The following is a 23,470-nucleotide window of genomic DNA, read 5'->3' on the forward strand; positions in this document are numbered from 1 at the left end:
GAGATCCACACAAGTCATACCACCCTGAAATCCCCTTGATGTCTTCTACGCCCTGGGAATGAGGGATAAGCACGGGCCCATGACCAGAGGACTGCTCCTCCCCAAAAATACTATAAATCTGCAGGCCTTGGTGTCTAGTTAATTTTCTGCAGATTGGGGGATGAATTCCCCATCCATCACCCAGGGAGCAGAAAGTTTAATTGGCCCCAGAGTGATGTGGAGCACACGCCCATGGTGCCCCCCACCCCCATAGAATAATGCATAAATGCAGTCCCTAGTATTTAGAGCCCATTCTGTCCCCGGGAGGCAGATAGGGGCAGAAAGCACGATTGGCCCCTGGGTAGGGGGACCACAGCCCCATGGCCATGGCGACCTCGTCCCTCAACAAATACTGCATAAATGCAGTCTCTAGTATTTAGAGCCCGTTCTGTCCCCGGGAGGCAGATAGGGGCAGAAAGCACGATTGGCCCCTGGGTAGGGGGACCACAGCCCCATGGCCATGGCGACCTCGTCCCTCAACAAATACTGCATAAATGCAGTCTCTGGTGTCTAGTAGGCTTTCTTCCTCCTAGAGGGGCAGATTGGGGGTGAATACCCTTATCCAAACCGCTGTTATCCAAGGTCCTCTGTACCCAAGACCCTCAAACTGGGATGCAAGTGCCTTTTTAACATTTGCCTTTAAGGGTAACTAGGCAGATCAGTCCAAGGCTGACTCAAAGGAGGTGTTCCTGGCTAGAAACTCAGACCACAGCAGTGCATAAAATCAACACTCAATAAATTAATGTCCAGCCAGTGCTGTTTCTTTGAAAAAGAAACACACTCTGTTTCAGCTGATTTCAGGTGGAATTACAAATTGTAACCCCTGCTAAAGAAGCTTTGTAATTTAACCAGTGTGCAAATCTAAAGAAATATGATGGAGGCAATTAACTCCGTAAATCTGGACTGCTACCATTACCACTTGAGGTATCATGTGGCCAAAAAAAACCTGAAAAAAATGTGCGCACCAACAGTTTTAATCGTAAAGAACAGAAATGCCCCTTTATTGGCCTACTGGAATATGTAAGGCTTTTCACAAGTAAATAGGATAAGGCTATTGGCTTTGTCAAGTTGTTCACAATGTACATTGAGAAGCCTACTGCCTTTGTGTCCAAATTTAAAAATCTGGAAATTAACCTTCTTAATTTTTACATGACCATAAAAATGATCATATTGTCTTTGCCTAGAGAGAACCATCAAATATTTGAGGCAGACCCAAAAATGTGAATTTGCATGAACATTAATCGGTAACTGAATACACCAAACATTTACTGTGGCCATACCTAAAAAGAAACCTCTATTCTAATCCCAGTCCTACTGCATTTGTCAGAGAGTTGACCATATAAAAACTGTTCCTATTTTATTCGTCAATTGTTCAAAATGTAAAACCTCTTCCCGTGGTGTTGGCCAATTAGTTTACAATGTAAACCCTTTTCCTAATGCAGTTTTTATTTGGCTCTCCATGTATAACCCCTTCCTACTAAAATTCTTCACAGGGTACAAAAGATAAAGCCCCTCCCTATTTTATTTATTCTGCGTTCACAATGTCAAACCTTTTCCTACTGTCTTTTTTGCCGGTTTACACCAGGAAACAGCCCTTCTTACTGTGGTTTAATTGGGTCTGTGTTAACACTGTCCCTATCAGTTATGAACAATGGCACTACTTCTTAGGCAATTTAACACAACTATTTTTCAGTCAAATGCTTGCAGGGAAGATGATAAACATTCAGGCAAAATCACAGCACCTGTCTTAGTATTGCTTCTTGCAGCTGTTCTTTTGGTGATCCTATAAATGTAGGCTGGCAGATGGGCCAAGCCTAGAAATTCAGAAAAAGTCAGGGTTTACCATGAGAGTAAACCCGAACACCTGTCTTCAATGTTAATCTGTGGAATACAGGTTAGAAAATACTTGTCTACACACTTTTTTAACCCCGTGTAATAACCGTCCATCCATTAAGGCCTTTCGGCTTTAACATAAGCTTTTTCACAATAAATTAGGCCTACTGCCTTTGTCGCATCTTTTTGATTTAACTAATAAACAGAGCAGCCCTATAGAATTTGCAAATCAGACCTAAACCCCTGATCATTGGCTCGCCACAATAACAAACTCAGCCCCACCATATTGAGCCTAATTTGTGGAATACAAGGACTTTCATTGATAAAGTATGCCCTCCATACAGTATGGAGCTGTGGGGCACTCCAGCCCTTCCGGCGCAGGGTGACCTCTTGCTTAGAACAAGTGCTTTCGTGGCAACTCCCCTTTGAACCTAAGTTAATCCTTTTGCACAGTACAGATGGGATTGGGGGAAACAGATATAAACAACACCTCTTGTTCTTGGGGCTCAAATTGGTGAAGCAAGACATAGCCCAGCGCTAGAGGGAGACTTCCTCATCCTCGGTGGGGGGTGGAAACGTGCTATGGACAAATGCAGGGGGATGGAGGTCGCAGTATTCCACGCGCAGGGTTTCCCACAGAAGCACAGTAACATTTGGAAGAGATGGGCTGACTACAGGGGCATAGATCTGCCTACTATACGTCCCCCAGAATCCAGTATCATGCAAGAAACACATCCATACGGCCGCGAGCATACCCTTACTTTATAGATCCCCCTACTCCAATGTTGGTGACAACCAACTTCCGCGGGGGGAGGGGGGAGCCTAGTTTGTGCCTGGATTTTTCCTTGTTAGTTTTCTTTTTTGTTGACGCTTTGAAACATGGGTACTGTTCAGAAATGCATTGTATTGTAATGTTTGTGTATGGGCCTCTAAGGCTGTCCTGTACCGCCACAAATTTCAATAAAATCTGTTCACAAAAAAAAAAGTATGCGATGTCTGCCCAATCAAATACATTAGTGGGGAAGATCAACATGTGGGTGGATCCAAAGATCCTCTTCCAGTGGTGCTTCCTAAAGCTCTTTTTTCTGTTATAATATAAAGTTAAAAACAGCTGTTCTGTCAATCCAGACCTAAAGACCCTCATTTTATTAATTTTGAGAATATAATGCTGGACATGTTAAAAAGCTTTGAAAAGACCTTGCACTATCGAGATCTAGGTTTTAGGTCACATTCAGGTATCCAGAAAGAAGGTACAAAATAATTACTTTGGAGGCACAGGGTAGGGACGGGAGATGGAATGGCAGTGATCTACTTCCTTATACCAAAAAAAAATACAATTTATTAAAATTTTCACAACTGAAAGTGAACCAGCAGTGTGCTTGTAAATGTGGTTTTCTTGATGACTGCCCTGCTGACATAGACCCCAATCCCCAGTTGCAATGCCTTGTAAATATAGGGTCTTGTATACTTCTTATTACATTAATAAATTAGGTCATTTAAAAACATTGAGACTTGCTCTCAAACAAGTAAAAACACTAAACTATAGCAAATTACTCTTATGGGATCATTTAACAGGACCAATGTGTGCTGAATTTGTATAGTTGTTGGTTTAAGTAATTAATACATTTCTTTTTGTTGTGTTTCCTTTCAGTGTAAAAATACTGTCAAGTCCCCTTTTGATCTTGCATGCAGAAGATGACCATATTGTGCCTGTGCAATTGGGTAAAAAGGTAATCAGGAAACTGAAAATATATTTTAGTCATGCTTGAAGAACTTTCTTTTTTAATGAATTGGTTATGTTCACATCTCATTTTTTCTAGAAAAAAATAGTCGAACTCATTATACAACTGTGTCTTTTTGATTTTGTTTGTTATAAAGGCACAGATTTACTAGGGTTTTGCACCGGTGCTAGAAAGATCCTGAGCAACAACAATGATTTCTGTTCTGGTACAAAAGGTGGCTTGTGCTGGAAAGGGGCCCTTTACACAGCATGATATCCACTTTGCACAACTTTTTGTAAACTGGGGAGGCTCAATGCAAACACTCATATTTTTTGGCTCAAAGCGCGATCTTCTAAGATAGCCAGAACTGGCTTTGGGGCATATTTACAAAAGGATATCACCACAAGAACGTCACTTTTAGTGAAGTTTTAGTGGCTCCTTATTTACAAAGCAGCATTAAGCAACTTAACGTGACTTAATGCCACCTTGTAAATAATTGCAAAAAGAACAATTGATGGACAGAATGCAGAACAATGTCATACATTCACCCGAGTACAGAGATCTAGGCCAAAATCCATCGTTTTATTGCTCAACATGCCATTCCAGTTTGGACCCAGCCATATGGAAATCAGTCTTGACCCTGCTCCCAATGGGAACAGTCCAGCCTGAACTGCCAGGCCAGGTCCTCCCTGGACTGGAATGGAAACAAGCATCCTAGGACCGGTTTCGGGCATTCAGCCGTCATCAGCCAGGATAGCTTGACTCCATTGGCATGGAGAGCACAGGACCCATGTCAGGGCATACCCGTCCCACTCTGGGTGACAATTGCAAAAAGAACAATTGATGGACAGAATGCAGAACAATGTCATACATTCACCCCAGTACAGAGATCTGAGCCTAAATCCATTGTTTATTTGCTCACCATGCCATTCCAGTTTGGACCCAGCCATATGCAAATCAGTCTTGACCCTGCTCCCAATGGGAACAGTCCAGCCCAAACTGCCAGGCCAAGTCCTCCCTTGATTGGAAACAAGCATCCTAGGACCGGTTTCGGGCTTTCAGCCCTCATCAGCCAGGACAGCTTGACTCCAGTGGCATGGAGAGCACAGGACCCACGTCTGGGCATACCCGTCCCACTCGGGACTGGAAACAAGCATCCTAGGACTGGTTTCAGGTGAGCAAAAAACAGTGGATTTAGGCCCAGATCTCTGTACTGGGGTGAATGTATGACATTGTTCTACATTCTGTCCATCAATTGTTCATTTTGCATTTGTCACCCGAGTGTGACGGGTATGCCCAGATGTGGGTTCTGTGCTCTCCATGCCACTGGAATCAAGCTATCCTGGCGGATGAGAGCTGAAAGCCCGAAACTGATCCTAGGATGTTTGTTTCAAGTCCAGGAAGGGCCTGGCAGTTCAGGCTGGACTGTTCCCATTGGGTGCAGGGTCAAGACTGATTTTCCTATGGCTGGGTACAAACTGGAATGGCATGGTGACCAAAAAAAGATAGATTTAGGCCCAGATCTCTGTCCTGGGGTGAATGTATGACATTGTTCTGTACTCTGTCCATCAATTGTTCTTTGTGCATTTGTCACCCCAAGTGAGACGGGTATGCCCAGATGTGGGTCCCGTTCTCTCCATGCCACTAGAGTCAAGCTATCCTGACTGATGAGGGCAGAAAGCCCGAAACCGGCCCTAGGATGCTTGTTTCCAGTCCAAGGAGGACCTGGCTTGGCAGTTCGGGCTGGACTGTTCCCATTGGGCGCAGCGCAGGGTCAAGACTGATTTGCATATGGCTGGGTCCAAACTGGAATGGCATGGTGAGCAAAAAAACAATGGATTTAGGCCCAGATCTCTGTACTGGGGTGAATGTATGACATTGTTCTGCATTCTGTCCATCAATAGTTCTTTTTGCCTTGTAAATAAGCCCTCTTTTCACTCTTCACTTAGCATGAAACAGGAAATTGCTGTTAACGATTGTTTAGGTGCAGGGAGGGGTCCCTTCCTGCACATAAACAATTGCTGCAGCAGCGCAGGCACCCGTGCAACATGGGGTATGGGTGCCTGTGCTTGCGCTATCCAGATGTTTTAGCACCAGCGCTAGGGGAAACCTAAGGGTGTGCAGTCTTTTTGTAAATACTGTGCATCTCTGCCTTTTAAAAAGTGTTAGAGTGTGGCGTTACCAAAATTGGAGAAACACCATGCTCCCACATTTTATTGTAAATATCCCCCCTGTGTTAAAATTTAACATGTACAAACAATTGCGAATGTTGTCATTGTTTGTAGAAACTTATTCCGATGTACTGCTATGCACAGCATTCATCCAGTGCTTCAGAACTTCTGTGTGTGTCTACACGTAGCAATTTGTAAAGGAAGATACCCCTTCCAGAACAAATCCTATGCTAGACAGTGTACACTTGCCTCTGCACCATGGTGCGAGGGTGGGAATTGCACACGTTACTTTGCACACCAATGCATGCAAGTTTGTAGAAACTTATTCCGATGTACTGCTATGCACAGCATACATCCAGTGCTTCGGAACTTCTGTGTGTGTCTAAACGTAGCAATTTGTAAAGGAAGATATCCCTTCCAGAACAAATCCTATGCTAGACAGTGTACACTTGCCTCTGCACCATGGTGCGAGGGTGGGAATTGCACACGTTACTTTGCACACCAATGCATGTGATGAAGTCAGCAGCAGGTCAGTCTTTGAATATGCGCCTCTGTGCTTTGTTTTCCATTTTTGTACAGTGCAATGCAGCATGTTTTACATTGTGTGAAATCTTTGTAAATATGGGCCAATGTTAAGTGATGGGAGCAAAGTCAGCTTGATGCAGTCGTCCGTGTTGCTCGAGCGTTACTGTGCAGAGCCCTGAAACGCATGCAAGGGATAGCCTGCACCTTTATCCCTAGTGCACCTTCCAATATGGAGTCCTGCTGAGGTCAGGACTCCACACAGGAAGGTGCACTAAATACTGCAAGAGGATAACGTAGGGCCTAGGCCATCCCTCTGAGAATGAGGTATTCTTCTGGCTGATTTCTTTTCCGTCAGTGCACGCGGAAGGTGGAAACCAGAAAGCTAGGATTGGGTGCTTGGACCTGCATTTGATAAAACGGTTACTACTTACAATTGGAGAAGACACTCTTTACAACGCTCTTAATAACTTAAAATGAAAACTCATTGCAGGCTAATGATACCCCCATAAAGTGTGGTGATTTTGACTTTTGCCCAGGTCACAAAAACCTCCGGGCCTACCCCAGTGAAAACTATGATGTTCAGTTTCCCCTTGTTTTTATCTATTTTTCATAAACCTATTTGTTTGGATTATACATGTTACATAACAGTCAGCAGAATTACAATTCCTCTGAAACCTCTATTTGTATTATTTTCTTTTTAACCTGAAGTGTTTTTTGTCCCCACACCACCAACCAAATTGGGTTCAATCCATGCACCTCCCCTCATTTTCTCACACATACTCAAGCCACCAAAATACTGCTGTTTGACCTGACATCCGTGGCGTGGTTTCACCCTGACTTTTTGCCTTCAGACCTGCTCTTTTTACTGTTTTTGATGAATCGCTTTTGCTGGCTTTAGGACTCTAGGCACTTTACCACTGCTATTCAGTGCTAAAATGCATGTGATCTATACTTAAAACATAGTAACATCGCTTATCCACAATTGGCATATTTAATTTACTCATACGTCCCTAGTAAAGTGCTCTACATGTTCCCAGGTCCTGTAAGTTAAAAACTACTAGTGGGCATACAGCACTGATTGTGCCACTCACTCAAGTAGCCCTGTAAACCTGTCTCTGGCCTGCCACTGAAAGGCCTGAGTGTGCAGTTTTAAACTGCCATGTCGACCTGGCAAGTTAACCCACTATCCAAGCCCAAACCTTCCTTTTTTATTACATATAGGTCACCTCCAAGGTAGGCCCTAGACAGTCTATGGGCAGGGTGCAGTGTATTTAAAAAGGAGGGCATGGACTTCTTAAGGTTTACATGCCCTGGTAGTCAAATACTCTTATATTTGTTTTTCTCTACTCTAAGGCCTATCTCTCCCGTATGATAACATTGGGATTACCTTATTACATATAAGTGTAATTTGCCATTGGAAAGAGTTGAGACACCGGCATTTATTGTCCCTGAAATCACCAAGTATCGTGAAGTTGGACTTTAAATTGCAATTCTGAAAATGCCTCTTTTAGAAAGTTGCAATACACGGCTGGGGTGGGTGACAGCTGGCTTTTGTTCATTCCCTCTAGACATCCACACACAAAGGGAGCTTAGGTGTGACTGATGGACCATACACATCCTGATGGGCCATCCTGGGCAAGATGGACGGGAGAAACTGACACTTACACCTGAAAGGGCTGTATCCTCTACCCACACGAAGGGCTGCATACTCCCCCCTCCCCGTAGTGAATCTGAAGCTCTGGCCGGAAAGGAAGAGATCTCGTTGAAGCCCCCCCACCCCCACTTCAAAGACCCAGCTGGGTATTAATTCTGGACCACCTCCTCAGAACACTTCCGGAACTGAGGACATTCTACCAGGTAGAAGGACTGCTGTGCTACTGGAGGGGCTGCCACTCTGCTAGACTGCTTTGTTTGGCTGGCCTGCTGCTTGAGGGTGGGAATGTTCTCTCCAAAGAGGGGTTTGTTTTGGGGAAAGAAAGACGGAAATATGGCTGATGCACATAAAACGTTTCTCAAGAAAGAAGTTTTTCTCTTTTTGTGTCTCATTGTTTTCCTGCCCTGGAATGCCATACTGGTGACAGCAAATTTCAGCATTTGAAGACAGTGCCCTCCTGACACCGTAAAGCCAGTACGCCTATGGCAGCTGGCACGCTGGGGTGACTGTTAAGGCCCTACCATTAGAAAACCAATCTGTAGAAAAGTAATATCAGGTTACAGCTACACTATAGATGACCCTCTAAGTTTGGAAGCACACATAAGTGTGCGACACGAATTTGTAATGATTTCGAATACCTGCAAAGGTGTCACTTTGTGTGGGCCCATATATTTTATTCTCTTTTAGATTGTTATGTCAGTCTGTGGAAATTGGTGCACAGCTGCTTTCACTCGACTGGTACACTTGTGGGTGGGCAACGTGTGAGACTTCGGCCCACAGCACTTTTTGCCTTCTTGACCTTCCATTTGTGCATAGTATAGTGATTGATTTGATGTAGTGAAAATACATTGATCTGCCCCAGCACACTCCGACGGATTTGTTCTGGAGTTCATTGTTGCACATTTTATACTAGCGAATGCCATAACTCCATGCATAACATTGTATTTAAGTCAAATACTATTTCATCCAGTTGCATGTTATTCTAAGTTGAAATAATGCATGCAGATGTTTAAAAGCAGAACTGGGAAAAGAGTAAACCTGCAAAAAATGCCTGTAGTTTTTAGAACTTCATGCCCAAATGTATAAAGGTGACCATAACATTTTTTCGCGACTATGAAGTAAATGTATTTGTTAAATGCAATGTTTCAATGTTTATATTTATCTACAGTTATACGAAATTGCACAGACATCTCGCAGTTCCAAAGATAATGTCAAGTTGGTTGTATTTCCTGCCTTGATGGGGTACAGACATAACTACATATATAAGGAGCCCAGCCTTCCCAACATTACAAGGTAAATAATCACATTGGCAATCTTACCCTCAAATGGACACAGTCTAGCATGTTGCCTGGTGTTTTGCTAACAGCTGTGGGTGCTCAGCATTATAACTCTACCAGTGATAAAACTCCATAATTCCACGCAGGCAGATATAGATACAGATAGCTTTCAAATGGGCACATGTGCCAAAGAATGACAGGGGCATCCGCTGACAACCAATGACCTGGTGGGCGTTAAGCCATCTCCAATGTAAAATTCATGGGCCCGCTTAGCTGGTGGTGCGTTGCAACCCTCCCTTTTTTCATTGATCCTCAAATAGTGTCTCCATAGAAAAAAGATAGGAGAGTTGACCAAAGAATTTTATCACAAGAGATTAGTAGAATTCCATGGTTTGACACCCAATCCGTGGATGCTGGCTGAAGGTAGGTGAATGCAAAGTGGTTGCAAAACTGTGCGCATCTAGCCTTACACTTAGAAAATCGATTGAAGGAAGAAACCAAAGGGACATGTATATTGATGCTGTTTTCATGATGGTATTCCTGATGTGAGCTATTTCAGGAGTTATTTTATGATTCCTGACAAGTATACACATGACATTAGAAAGGAAATGTAGTATTAGGAGGTGTCATGTTGTAGGGCTGTAAGGTTAGGTTCCCTGATTAGAGTTAAATTAGCTTATCCAAAAGAGAGGAAGGTTTTTACATGTTTCTGCCAGAAAGGGGCGGAGAATTATTTTTGGGCTTGAGGCAATTGATCAAATACTTGGATGATTTTGTTAACATCCATAATAAAGGAGTTGTTAGGGCAACAGTGAGCATGGAAACTTTCAAAGGCTTTGATTTTAGAATTGAAAGATTTGATGACCCATCTTACCACCCCAAGCTCTGCTGGTCTTTTTATTGTACATCGTAACCAAAACTTAACTAGTATTAACTAGGCCCTATTGTGTCGTAAGGTTGAAATCAGATTCATCTTCCGTCTCGTGTTAGCATAATCGATCAAACTGTTATTTTGTACCTTATTAAGTCTAACTCGTAATCTTATTACACATTAATTGTGCTGACCAATGATTTACAATGTGTTTGTCTTATCTTTGAACATTCTTAAGCACAATACAATATTTAGATGTTCGGAATGTACCTTCCTCTTGTATTTTTCTAAAAGTAAATAAAACCTTTGGAACAAAAAATAGGATTGTCAAATTCTTTGCATTTGCTGACAGGAGCAACAACTACAAGAGGGGTGCAAGTATTAGTCGTAGATTTAACAGTTTCATATCGTTTTGGAGAGAGTGTTTTCAACAAAGCAATGTTTCTTTTGATAGAGGCATTCTTAGTTGTTGTTTTTGTGTGCATATATTGTTTCTAAATTAATTCTAGACGGATTAGATGTCAAGTTTGTTTTGTGGCTCTGACATTTTGTTTGCAGTTCCTAGGAGACTATTTCTTCTATTTGTTGGATGCTTTTTCTTCAGTGGCAAAATCTCCTTTATGTAATCATTCATCTTGTCATTGTACTTAGTTGTGAGATTGTTGATCTCCATATTCTTGATCGGGGCAAGTTTGTGTTTTTATTCTCTCTATCCCAAGACGATACAAGTTTACTAAGGCCGAATGTAGTGATTTTAGAAAAAAACAGTGAAAAGGGAAGTTAGAAGTTAGAAGTGGCCTAATCAGTCAACTGACATAGGATTAATCATAGTGTTGTTCCTGGCCGATGAGATCTAGTATGGCACTTTTGTCATGGGGTTTCAAAGAGAGTTGAGTCGAGTCATTGTTAATTAAGTTGATGGATAAGATAAGAATGGGTATCTGATTGTTCCAATGAAGTTTGGAGTGTTCAAGAAATATGTTATCAGTAGATTTAATTGGATGGGAAGTCAAGTGTTTGTAACACTGATTAATGATTAGTAAGTTTTCTCCTGAAGGTTTGTAAAAAATGTAAAAAATGTTAAGCTAGGTGCGTGGGAGCAGACAGAGGTAAGTTCAACCAGTAGATATTGGAAGGTAGAAATTGAGTCTGATTTAGTTAATAGTATGGATTTATTATGCATTAGGGCTACTCTATCTTCCTTCATGCCTTCTCTTCCAAAAGGGATAATCAAGTGATCTGGCAGTAGGAGATGATCCATAATTGTTTGGGATGCTTTGTTATGCCAGGGTTCAGGGACAATTATGGGATCAGGACTTTGTGATGAGATAGTTTTTGTGCAGGAAGGGACACCTTCTATCACACACTATCATCTCTACAACCCAGGCACCTTTGCACTGTGCTGTAAGGGTGCTTGTGTTGTCCTAAGGCATCCAATTGCGCACCAGCACAGGGAAAGAGGACAGGAATGTGCCATTTCTGATAGTTATGGCGCATTCCTGCCTTTTTCTTTAAATGTGCGGCAGCACCGCAGGAAGGGTTGTGGCGCTGCCCTACTGCAAAACATTGTAAATGGGGCCCTATGTGTATAGGTCGTCTACTGAGGTATACAATGTACACAGCAGGCAGACAGGGAAACTACAAGGTACCTAATCTGAATATACCCGAGCCATAACTGCATAAAAACATTTGATTAACAGTAGTTCAAAAAAGTCATGAAAATGACTTACACTTTTACTATCCAGAATCTTTTGCAGTCAGACTTTACAAACTAAGTTTTAATATGAAAACACATTGCGGTACCAGTAACTTGCTACTGATGTATTTAAGTAGTGCCAGTCCAGAGCCTTGCCAATCAGTATCAGAGCTTGCCAGCAAACTTTAGAACATCATGTTTTGTTAATGTTATGTGCTACATTTTCCAAGTTGTGCATTGACAAGGCCTCCACCTGCCCAGTCTCTAGTACCCACGTTTCTAGTGTGGACAATACATCTGTGTAAGTAGTTTTAAGTAATTTTTATACGTTTCATCAAATAGACCTTAGTGCAATAGTGAAAGGCATATAATACAGATCATAAATAATGCACACTACATATACAATATTTTGCTTTAAAAAGATACACACGTAACTATAATAAATAGAGTAAAAGATAGGTTAAAAGGGAGAAATACCCAGATAACTATAATTAATAGATTAAAAGTGGTAATCAATATAACTTATATGACATGCATTCAAGCATATTTCAACTACTGTAAATTTCATACATATCTTTGGTCCACTAAAACTACTACAATAAAACTATAACATCAATCCCCCACCGACATCTATGTTAGTAGCATTTAGTTTGGGCAACAGGTCTGCTTCAATATTAGTACATTCTTGCATTAGTTGGTCTCCTTTGCTCCCTTGGACATCCTGGAGCATAATTACAAGAAGTGATGCATTGGCATAAATGCATCAGATTTCTGGCGCCTGCCGTAACAACGCCATGGATGCGCAAAATGTACAATACAGTGATCCATGACGCAAGGATTTTACGTATGCAACAGAAATTCTGACCAATCTTTTGGCGCTAAAGTGCCACATTGTTGGAGTTGGTTGTAAGACTGGCGCAACTCGAGCAATGCATCAGAACACAGAAGTGAGCCTCATGTTAAAAGTCCTGCGTCAATCCTTGTCCCTGGTTTGAGAAGGCATAAGGATTTTGAGGTAGTCAAGTCCTAGAGTGACGCAATGAAAAGTTGTAAATGTCACTGCGTCTGTTATACGTGGCTTGTAATGTGGAAACGTCTACCCTGCATACATTCTACCTGGCGCAGGTATAATGTGACGCAGGCCTTCACAAACTGATGCATTGGGCCCAATGTGTCATTTTGTAAATATGGAGCACTGATTGCGCCGCAGCTGCGTCAAAGAAAATTATGCTGTGGCAGCGCTAGCTCCTTGTAAATATGCTGTCCTGTTACTTCTGCGCTACCTCTTAGAGACACATATCTCTTTTGATATTCTTGGAGTTATCCGAGTGTCAATGTACTTACCTATATAGATTCCATCTTTCTCGCATCATCTTTGACATCTCTATTTTGTGGCGTTCTGATAGCGGATTGACCAACATTGAGGGGCATATTTACAAGGGGATATCCCCACCAGAACATCACTTTTAGCAACGTTCTTATTGCGATATCCCCTTTTCCTTATTTTCAAAGTGGCATTAAACCCCTTAACGTCGCCTTGTAAATAAGGCCCCTTTCCATGCTTAACTTAGCATGAAAGGGGCGTGCAATGGTGTTGTATTGGGTGTTTCGCTACAACACTCATTGCTTTTTGACGCTGCCCCATATTTACAATGATGGGGCAGTGCCAAACACTAAGGTCAGGTAAAACCTGGCATAGTAATGGCGATATGAGGAGAAATTATTAATTTCTCCTGGTATTTTGTAGAATGCAGCACATATAGAAACAGCACATCGCCTTTAAAGATTTTTCAAATGTGCAGGTGCAGTGCAGGCACCCTTGCAACATGGTGCAAGGGTGCCTGGGTTAGCGCTAGGCAGCTTTTTTAGCACCAACGCTAGGGGAAACACAGGGGTGCACCGTATTTTTGTAAACACATTGCATGCCTGCATTTAAAAAATGTCAGAGCACGGCGTTACCAATTTTCGAGTAACATTGTGCACCAACATTTTATTGTAAATATCTCTCCGAGTGTTTTTGGGGTGATTCTGTTTCGTTCTGCGCCTCCTTTGTGAAAACACTAATTGTCTATGCACTAGTGTTTGGTTGTAACATAAATACCCTTAAGTTTACTTAAATGAAATAGTGATGCACATCTCAATTTACACACGTACAAGGTCTTTGACAGACAATTTCTTCGAGGATGTAACAGCTTCTACTCCTGTATTTCTTGCAGGTAGGGCCATAGGGCCACATAACTAAATAGCCACTCACCAAAAGTAAGTTTGAGACCTGGTCGCAGGGCTAGCCAGGCTAATTTGTGAAGCCTTAAACCAACACTTTCTCTGTTACATTCGAAACTGAACATTTTGTTCTTGATAACAAGAAGTAATAATGCAACAAATAATAGAAGTATTGTCAATTAGCTACACTAACATTCTCTATTTTGTTGTTATCTGCCCTCAATTGCTGTGAGGCCAAAATGCAGTTCTGGTGTGCTGTCAAGATTAGAAATAATGTATTGTCCTCCATTTTGAAGCTTCTTTGTATAACATCTATCAACATCCTTGAAAATGTTTTTGCTAATTGCCTGCAATTTTCTTTTTTTCTAGAGATCTTGTGAATAGCATCAAAATATGATTGCATCAAACAGTTCAGTCGAGTAAAGGATCTGTATACATGTATCTAAATAATTTATTAAAATATGGCCAAAGCAAGAATTGTATTTGTGGTTTGTTGTGTGGAAGCACCTTTTTACCTTTGATGATGCTGTGCCCTTAATACAGGGTTTCTTCTCCTAATTAAACAAGCATTCATTATTTTTTTAGAATAAAACAAAGGTTATCTCTGTAGTTTGTACAACATGCTCAAATGATGAAAGCAAGTTTGTTTTTAAATGATGTCCAGCACATATCAGAAGTGATGACCAGTACAGTATTGAGTGTGGCTGCATCTCATTGTGCACTGTGTAGTTTTATCTCCAGTAGGACCAAGACTTAGTAGTGTACAAGAAAATATAATTAAACTGTAGTAAGTAAAGATTTATTATGCATAATTAATTAAAACAATTGCATACAATTGCATTTGCCAACAAAAGTACAACATTACAAAATCATTGCACACTGAAGTGTAGCAGTTATTAAATTAGCTGATTTCATCACAGTCTCTTGGGTTCTTTGATCAGCTCTTGATAGAAATTTGGTAAATCGGCTGTTCAGAATTGTGTTCATTGAATTAAAGCATGCGATGGCAGCCAGCCTGCTAGAACGAATGCCTCGTTGGTGAAAGGGCACTCTTAAGAGTGCTCTTCTTTTCTCTTAGAGGTATAGGAAGAGGTCCAGAGTAGGTGGACAAGGTCCTTGGTATCTGACCTACATAGCCAACAGGAGATTTAACATCATATTTACAAGCCCCTTGTGCCACCAGAGCATCACTTTTTTGACTCTCCAGAGGCGCAGTGCGCTGGCCCATATTTACAAGGCCACGCAAAGCCACCCTATGTGGCTTTTCATGACCTTGCAAATATGGCCCCCTTTCACGCATTACTCTGCGTGAAAGGGACGTTCCATGGGTGTTGCTGTGAGTGTTCCTGTGCAACATGCATGGAATCTGAAGCTTACCTAGATTTGCAAGCTTTCATAAACCTGGGAATGCATCAGGGGAGGCATAAAAGTGCATTCAGCAGCACACACAGATGGAGGAAAACGCCATCAATGATTGTTTTTGTGCAGGAATACGTCCCTTCCTGCACAAAAACAATCATGCCTGCAAATCAGGCACCCTCGCACCATGGTGCAATGGGTGCCTGCGTTGGCACCGGGCAGCCTATTGTGCACCAGTGCAGAGGACATCACAGAGATGTGTCGTATTGTACATGCGACGGATCCCTGCACTTTCCAAGATGGCTTGCAGCGCCGTTCTGCGTCATTATCTTGTAAATATGACCCTGAGTCTTCCCTCAAAAGCCAAGGCTAAATGTGCGAAAAAGCTCAAATACAGCATTCCTTTTTTATTCAGCGACAACGACCAACCAGCCTCTAAATAATACCATGGTTTGAGGATTTTATAGTCGTTTAATAACATACAAGCATGAAATCTATTAGCTAGAATCCCTTCGCCCTCTGCTGCCAAGATTTTATTGATTAAGGAGAATATTGTCTATTCATTATTTGCAGCATGAAGCCAATTCATTGTTTTGTTGCACTGCTACACAGTTTATGTCCAGCCCCTGGTACAGATCACGATCAGAAGTAGAAAGGGTCCTAACCCCTACTGTTCCGATAGGAAAATCCATCATTTCACCGTCTTACCCCTAAATGCCATTATTTTGGACTATGGAAAGCTGAGATTTTGACCTCGGGACAGTTTGGAGCTGCCATGCAGGCTTTAACTTCATGTGCCTTCCCTTAAGGAATAGAAACCATTTCTACTATTCTGTTTAATCAACATTTTTGACATGTTTTTATATGCTAGCTGTAATATGCACAATAGGTAAAAGCGGACTGATTCCATATGTGAGCTTATTCGTTTGCGATGAGTTTTGTTTCCTGAAATGCTGTAGCTCTTTTACCACCCGGTGCTGATTATCCCGTTGGAGGGTGGTACCCAGCGCTGAAGTAACGTTGTACATTCGATTTCACATATTCATAACAATACTCCTTTAATATTATATCCAATGGCACACAGAGGGCATTATAATTTGACACACACAAAATTTAGGCTCAGTGTGTTGAACAGTCCATTAAATAATCAATTTCTACAGAAAATCAAGGGGCAGATAAAAAAAAACAACCAACGCAGTGCAGCACCCAAAGAGGCTGCACTGCGTTGCGTGACTGGGATCAAGAGAGCGCCATATCTTCAGAGGTATGTCTCTCGACTCCCCTCTCCGTAGCATCGGTGCCAATTTCAGCTGCCGAGCGCCACACACACACCTTAGCGTCATAGTGCTGTGTGTGAGTCTGGCACAGTTCTTCTACCGGAAGTTTACCCTTCCTGTACAAAATACCATGCCTAGACAAGTTTTAAAGCTTGTCCCACTTGATATGTGTGCAGCACATATGGAAAGTCGGAAAAGAAAGGAGAAATAAAAAAGTTTCTCCTGTTAGCGCCTCCTTTGAAATGGTGTTAACTTTTGGTGATAAACCCAGTCTTCAGTTGTATGTAAATAGGGTTTTGCTTCAGAACGCATGGGTGGTTGTATGGGTACACCCATGTACCACCCATGTAACGCCTCCTTGGCGCTAAGTAACGCAAAGCAGCGAATCACGCTACTTTTAGGGTACTAATGCGCTGGAAAGTATATTCCCCAAAAACATTTGTGCTGGTTAGCGTCACTTTTGTGACGCTAACCCAGCGCAAAATTTTGAAAATCTACCTCCAACTCTTTATTTGGCCATATTGGACGCAAAACCCATGTGCTGTGAAACAGGCATTAAGTCAGGATGTTTAAAGTAAACGCTGAATCACCTTTCACAAACTGCAATATTTAACTTTGGGGTCATCTTACACAGTCCCTAGTCAGTTAGGTACAGCTGCATAGTGCTTGCATCTATTATGTAAGCTGTGCAGCTGTACATTTAAAAAAGAAAACGGGTCAAAAGCTTATGTGATAAGCGAGACTGCATCCATGCAGCATGCTTCTAAAACTGTGCAGTTGCAAAAATGTATCTCTCCAACTCAATTAAATATATATGTCATAAAGTCACTCTTGAGGCATATAACCTAATAAGGAAAATAAAAACCTTTAGTCGACAGCGATTTTTATTGTATAGACAGACACTGCAAAGGTGGCTTTCATTAGCTTTTACATTTTCTGTCTTGAGCGAACAGGCTGTGCTGGTGGCCTTACTCCCTTTCCTTGTTGTAATCGAACCTAGAACCCTAGTGTAATTTTCCCGATTCATGCCCTTATATAGGTATACTTTATCATATCCTTATATAGGCATAGAAATCACTACCCTATTTGGTCTAAACCATAAAGCCCAAATACGGCATGGCTACTTCCACTAGGTTCCGAGAATTAACAACGATTTCTTGGAAAAACCCGCCTTCAGCAGCTAGGAAATACCTTCAAAGTATAAATATGCCCAGGTTTGCCCAGTCAAACACACGGTGGTTTGGAGCAGATCGACTATCTACTTGCCCGATGCTCTGCAGCAGCAAGTGCCGAAGGAAGCCGACCCTCCAACTGACGCACTGAAAGAGACGCTGTCTTTTCTCTTGCCGAGAAATCCAGCTCCAGTGTTTCCAGCTTACCCTTGCGGGTATCTGGGAAATCGAGTCCTGAGAGAGAGATCCAAGACCTCCTTCATTCTAAAACCAAGGTACGGAGCTGATTAGACCTCTTAGAGAATTCTTGGAATAGATTCCTGGCAGAGAACTACTAAACTTAGGCTACTCCTCACTTACTCCCTCCCTAGTACTAGACTTAGGTTAGGTACACCGGGGTAGGCGTATTTTAGAAGCACCAGTTGAGTACTTTTAGTCATTATTTATTACTGTATGTGTTTTATACATTTTATGCACTTTTATGGCTTAGAAACCATATCATGCTTTTACAGTACTACTTTATGTTACTGTTTGTATTATATGCCTTGTACTTTATACCCAGTATTACGATTGTAGCAGTTCATTTCCAATGCTTGAAAAAGAAGACTGTTCAATAAATACTTTTATTGAAAACGCCTGTCTCTCTATTTCTCTGCAAACTCTGGTGAAACGAAGCATGCACGATTGACTGAGTAAAATAGTTATCTCTTGTTTCCGCGACTCTAGAGATTTTATTTCTTATTCTTGGGAAACAAAGTTGTCATGTTTATAGGGTTGTCAGAAACTAATCCCTTCTTGTGAATTCGAGAAAGTTTCTAGTGACCTCTGAGCTAGCTGGCACTCACTATTAAGTTTAATATATTCGTTAGAGACCTAGTAGACCTCAGTCCTACGTCTAAACTACAGTATATATTATTCCAATGCACAGAGCCAATTGGGAATATAGGAACTACACTACATCCTACAGTTGAGTCCCCTGTGACTGTCAGGGTAATCAGATGCATTTAGACCTCATTCCATCCATGGGGCAGATTCCCACTCTGGCGGATCGAAGACCTGCTTAAACAAAAGCCTTCCTGCCTGTCGATTTTCTTCTACTCTGGCTGATTTGCCGAGCTCTATCAGAACTAGAAGCACCACTTTTCCCTGCAACAGAATGGACGAGAACCAACTGCTTGAAACTCAACTCTGACAAAACAGAAGTACTAGTCTCCCGAAACAGGAACTTCCTGTGGTACGTCCCTGGGGGCTGACAGAACTTGGACCAGCACCCACCGACCAAGCTACAAATCTGGGGATCAACCTGGACGACAAGCTCAACATGATGGCAGAAGTCAACGCACTGAGCTCCACCTGCTTCCACATCCTGGGAATGCTGTAAAAAATGTTTAAGTGCCTTACACAGAACACCAGTCGCACTGTCACACAAGCACTCATCACAATCAGACTCGACTATGGCAACGCACTGGATGCTGGGATTTCCTAGCTGCTCCTGAACAGACTTCAGACTATTCAGAACGCTGCACTATTACTCAAGCCTCCTTCTGCTCCCACATTTCACCTCACCTCAGGGAGCTTCACTGGCTCCCCATTCATAAACCATTCAAACTCATCACATACACCTACAAAGCCCTACACAACACTGGACCCAGATACCTTAATAGCTGCATACACTTTCACAATCCATCTAGACAACTAAGCTTAGCCTCACTCTTACACACACACACCCCGCTTTCACAAAAGCAGAGCAGGTCGCTTGTTCTCCTACATCATACCCAAAACATAGAGCGACAGCCTACAACACATCATAGCCTCTTACTAGCCACTGGAGTTTTGCAAGGAGCTGAAGACCTAGCTCTTTTAATAATGCTGCAGGGACCACATCTGCCCAAGTGCCTGGATTCCCTCACGGATGATTAGAGTTCTCTGCAAGTTAACATAACATAATATAGCAAGGGACATTAGGTGTGCCTATAAGCAGAGGGATTTAGCTTTCATCCTAGAGGTGCTAGTGGGTGTTGGCAGTGAAAGACACTGATGTGGAGAGGGAGGGAAACCACATGGCGCCTTCTTCTATGAAAATAGAGAGGAGATTGGGGGTTTTAGGCATAGTGATATTTGTACAGAATACTGGGTGCAAAGAATTGGTGTGATCCGCACAAGCTATACCACCCTAGATTCCGCTGGGACTCTAGTTTTTATAAGACTTCCTGGGTGCCAGTCAGCCCCAGGCCTAATTCAGAGTGAGTCTCCATGTTTGCATTTTTGCTAATTTCTTTTCTCGGTTAGTAGAACCACCACTTACCGGAGGTTCCATTTTTAACATTAGGGGTGAGGGAATGATGGCTGGTGGAACTTTTGCCATTGCTGCCAATTCCAGCTGCTTTTTGTCAAACAAAAGTGATGCTCAAGGGGGCGGTATTATGACATCCTAAATCAAAAAAATCGATTGTGGTCAACATCTTTCAGCCATCTCAGCCCTGACCGGGTCTAAAGGCTTTTGTCACGACCTTAAAGATGTAATACAGATCCCTTAATCTATACTACTATTATAAAGGAAGAACTTTGAGGCTTTGAGGCGGGTAAACTCGGGAACCACAGCGCCAATCCACACACTCGATACATCGTTGGAATCCTCAGGGTGTGCAGATGGACATAGGCTATAAAAATTTAAAAAATGTTATATTTAAAAAATGTACATATAAAAAAAGTAGTCCCCTCGATGTAGCGCAGGCCGTGACCTGCGTGCTGACGTCGTCTAGGAGCGCGAGGAACGCGAGGAGGAGCGGCGGACATGGCGCGGGGGAGGAGCACTGACAAGCGGCGGACAGGTGGTGAGCAGCAGCAGACAGGCGGAGCGGTGAGGAGCAGTGAACTGAGGAGCGGCGGCTGAGCTGCGGACATGGTGCGGGGAAGGAGCACTGACTAGCGGCACACAGGCGGTGAGCAGCAGCGGACCGGCGAGGAGCACTGAACTGAGGAGCAGCGGCTGAGGTAAGGCTCCGGGGGACAATGTCGGGGCGGTCGGGGCACGCGGGGGACGGGGAGTTACAACAAAAAGGCTCCGGGGGACAATGTCAGGGCAGGCGGGGGACCCTCTGGCATAATTGTGCTCAAGCTCCCGACTCCAGCCGGCGGCTTCATACTCTGTGAACTCCTACTCTTATCCCTGCAACCTCTGCTCATCCTCGCCTCCGTGCAAACAGAGCGCCAGAGCCACACTTACCCAGACAGCTCCCCAGTGCCTCAGGCACTGCTGCTGGCCACCACTGCAACACTGGGCCTCTGGCATAATTGTGTGAGGCAAGCCTCCGGAGGACAATGTCAGGGCAGGCGGGGGTCGGGCAGCCGGCGGACGGGGGCCCGGGCTGATGGCCAATGTCAGGGCAGGCGGGGGACGGGGAAGCCTGATTGCTCCCAGACAATGTCGGGACGGGCTGCTAGTTCACTATACACTGGAACATGAAAATCTACTATATCCAATTAACATAAATCTAAAGTTGAGAAAATACATGCACATATTTGTGCCACTCTTTCACTTATGCACTCCTACGTTCCAAAATGTCTTTTTCTGGTGGATACTATGTCTAACCACAGGTTCCCAAGGCCAGACTGGTCTTTTATTACAATTGCCATTTCTCAGGGGAGGGGAGTGTGGATGGGCGGGGGTCCAGAGGGAGGGGTACGAACCATTGGACCTGGGTTTGGAAGCTCATTGCTGCTATTGGCACCAACGTGACTTTATTCAGTTGATGGTGTTTACGATTGAAGCATTGAGGATAATTGCAGCAAGTCAGAAAGGCTTCAAGACAGAGAGACACAGGGATAGATAATGAGTAAGAGAGAGAATAGATGGATGGACAGAGGAAGGGAAGGCGGGGTTGAGAATTTGTCACCAGGACTGCTTTTGGTTCGCCAGCCCAGTCGTGCAGTGTCCTCACCTTTTGAATTTCCCCAGGATTCAGCCTGGATCTGGAACTTTTTCATGGCAAATAGTCCAGTCCTTTGACAGGCGGACTCTGCATCGCCTAGCTCCAGCAAAATGTAAAAAATCTGACAAGGGGAACCAGGAACATGATTCTTGTAAGGTTTTAAGTAGAAATAGCAGCAAGAAGCACAACGTGCAAATGGTAGACACTGGTCATAGTAGAGCATGCACTTTGACACTGACTGCAATGGAGCGCAGGTTACATACACCAACCAGGTTTGCCCCGGTCAAAAGATTTTATATTCTGATTTTAGTCCTTCAAGTCCAAATCCACAACTGGAGTACACTTCGAAAACCTCCCAAAACCTCAAGGGAGGCACTTAGAGACTCATAGAGTTGCAGGCAGAGTCCAACAGGAGAGTCCAGTCCAGGTCTTTTTGCCACTTGTCAACTGGGCAGTTGCAGGAAAAGGCCTCTTGTAGCTGGTTCTATCCCTGTAACTTTAACAGGAGGTCAAACCTTATAACCCTTGAAGTCGGTTTCTTTGTCCATGCTACAAAAGGGAGAACAGTTCCAGTCTTCTAGGCTCTTCTCAGCTCTCATACAGCAGGTTCAGTACTCTTCTGATCTCCCACAGGTCCATGAGTGTTCTGAAGTGGGTACCTGTAGATGTCACATTTTTGCCTGGCACATGCTACTGGCTGGAAATTACCCCTGGGGATGCCCTAAGCAATGGACCACAGTGGGGTTAACCCTACCTGCTTTGGGAATTTTCAAGATTGCAGAAGACTTTGGTCTCACTAACCTTTGGCTCGGAAGGCTTGTGGGGGTGGGAGGGTGTGTGAGGGAGAGTGTACTATGTTAATCCTAGTGTCCTCCAACACTGAACACTACAATCCAGTTTTAGGCAGTCCCTGTGCCCCCAACAAACTAAGAGGCAGAAGAAAAGTAGAACAAATCTAAGCTTTTAGCAACCAGACAGTCTATATAAACAAATTGTTTTGCCATTGTTTCCCTCCTTTGAAATGCAACCCAACTGTTAAATGAAACACTCCAGCAGACCTGTCAAGCAGGTCTTGACACTCCAGAAAGATCTGACACTGATGTCAACAAGAGGCCCACTATGATAGAGGGCGGTCTGGGATTTCAAAAGAAGGGTGCAGGCATGGGTGTTAGCTACATCTGCTTGAGATAGGGTAGGCCGCTTTCAACTTAATCTGGTCCTAGGATCCAGCTCACAGGCCATACTTTCAAGGGTACTACTCCACCCCCCCTCACCCAAAGCCTTTTGTTCCATTTTCACACCTCATTCAGGCCTATTGAAATAATAATTAATTGTTGGCAGAAGCGGGCAGATTTACCTTCCAGAGACTATAGGCAGGGCAAAAGTAACCTTTTAAACGTCATCTCTTTCAACTATTTATTACAAAACAGATTTTTACAGTGAACTGAGCGTAAAATGTATATTTCAAAAAGTTATTTCCTAATTAGAGATAACTTTTATTAAACTTAATTCCTGGCAGAGACTTCTAACAGCAGATTCCTAACCTCTGAATATTCCACCGGAGTCAGACTGGATCAGGAAAATCTTGAGCAGGACCTCTGTCAGTAGGTGGTGTTAGTCTCTGCATCAACAGCATATGCGTTAGAAGTGAAGTTGCGTGGGGCAAGATGGCCGCCAGTGTGGTGTAGTGGTCAGTCGCATCTACTCCCTCTCCCGACCT

At 43.1% G+C, this 23,470-nt stretch overlaps 1 protein-coding gene across 1 annotated transcript in view; it reads left to right on the top strand.

Moving 5' to 3' along the window:
• Nucleotides 1-14,481, top strand: part of ABHD12B (abhydrolase domain containing 12B) — a 249,505-nt gene extending 235,024 nt beyond the window's left edge. The window contains exons 11-13 of the mRNA XM_086937311.1: nt 3,524-3,602; nt 9,112-9,236; nt 14,380-14,481. Of these exons, the coding sequence (XP_086793437.1) occupies nt 3,524-3,602; nt 9,112-9,236; nt 14,380-14,407 (232 nt within the window). The 3' untranslated portion in view covers nt 14,408-14,481. The remainder of the gene's footprint in view (nt 1-3,523; nt 3,603-9,111; nt 9,237-14,379) is intronic.
• Nucleotides 14,482-23,470: the final 8,989 nt, after the last annotated feature.

Source organism: Lissotriton vulgaris, chromosome 9 (genome assembly GCF_964263255.1).
Source record: "Lissotriton vulgaris chromosome 9, aLisVul1.2, whole genome shotgun sequence".
Classification (NCBI taxonomy): Eukaryota; Metazoa; Chordata; class Amphibia; order Caudata; family Salamandridae; genus Lissotriton; species Lissotriton vulgaris.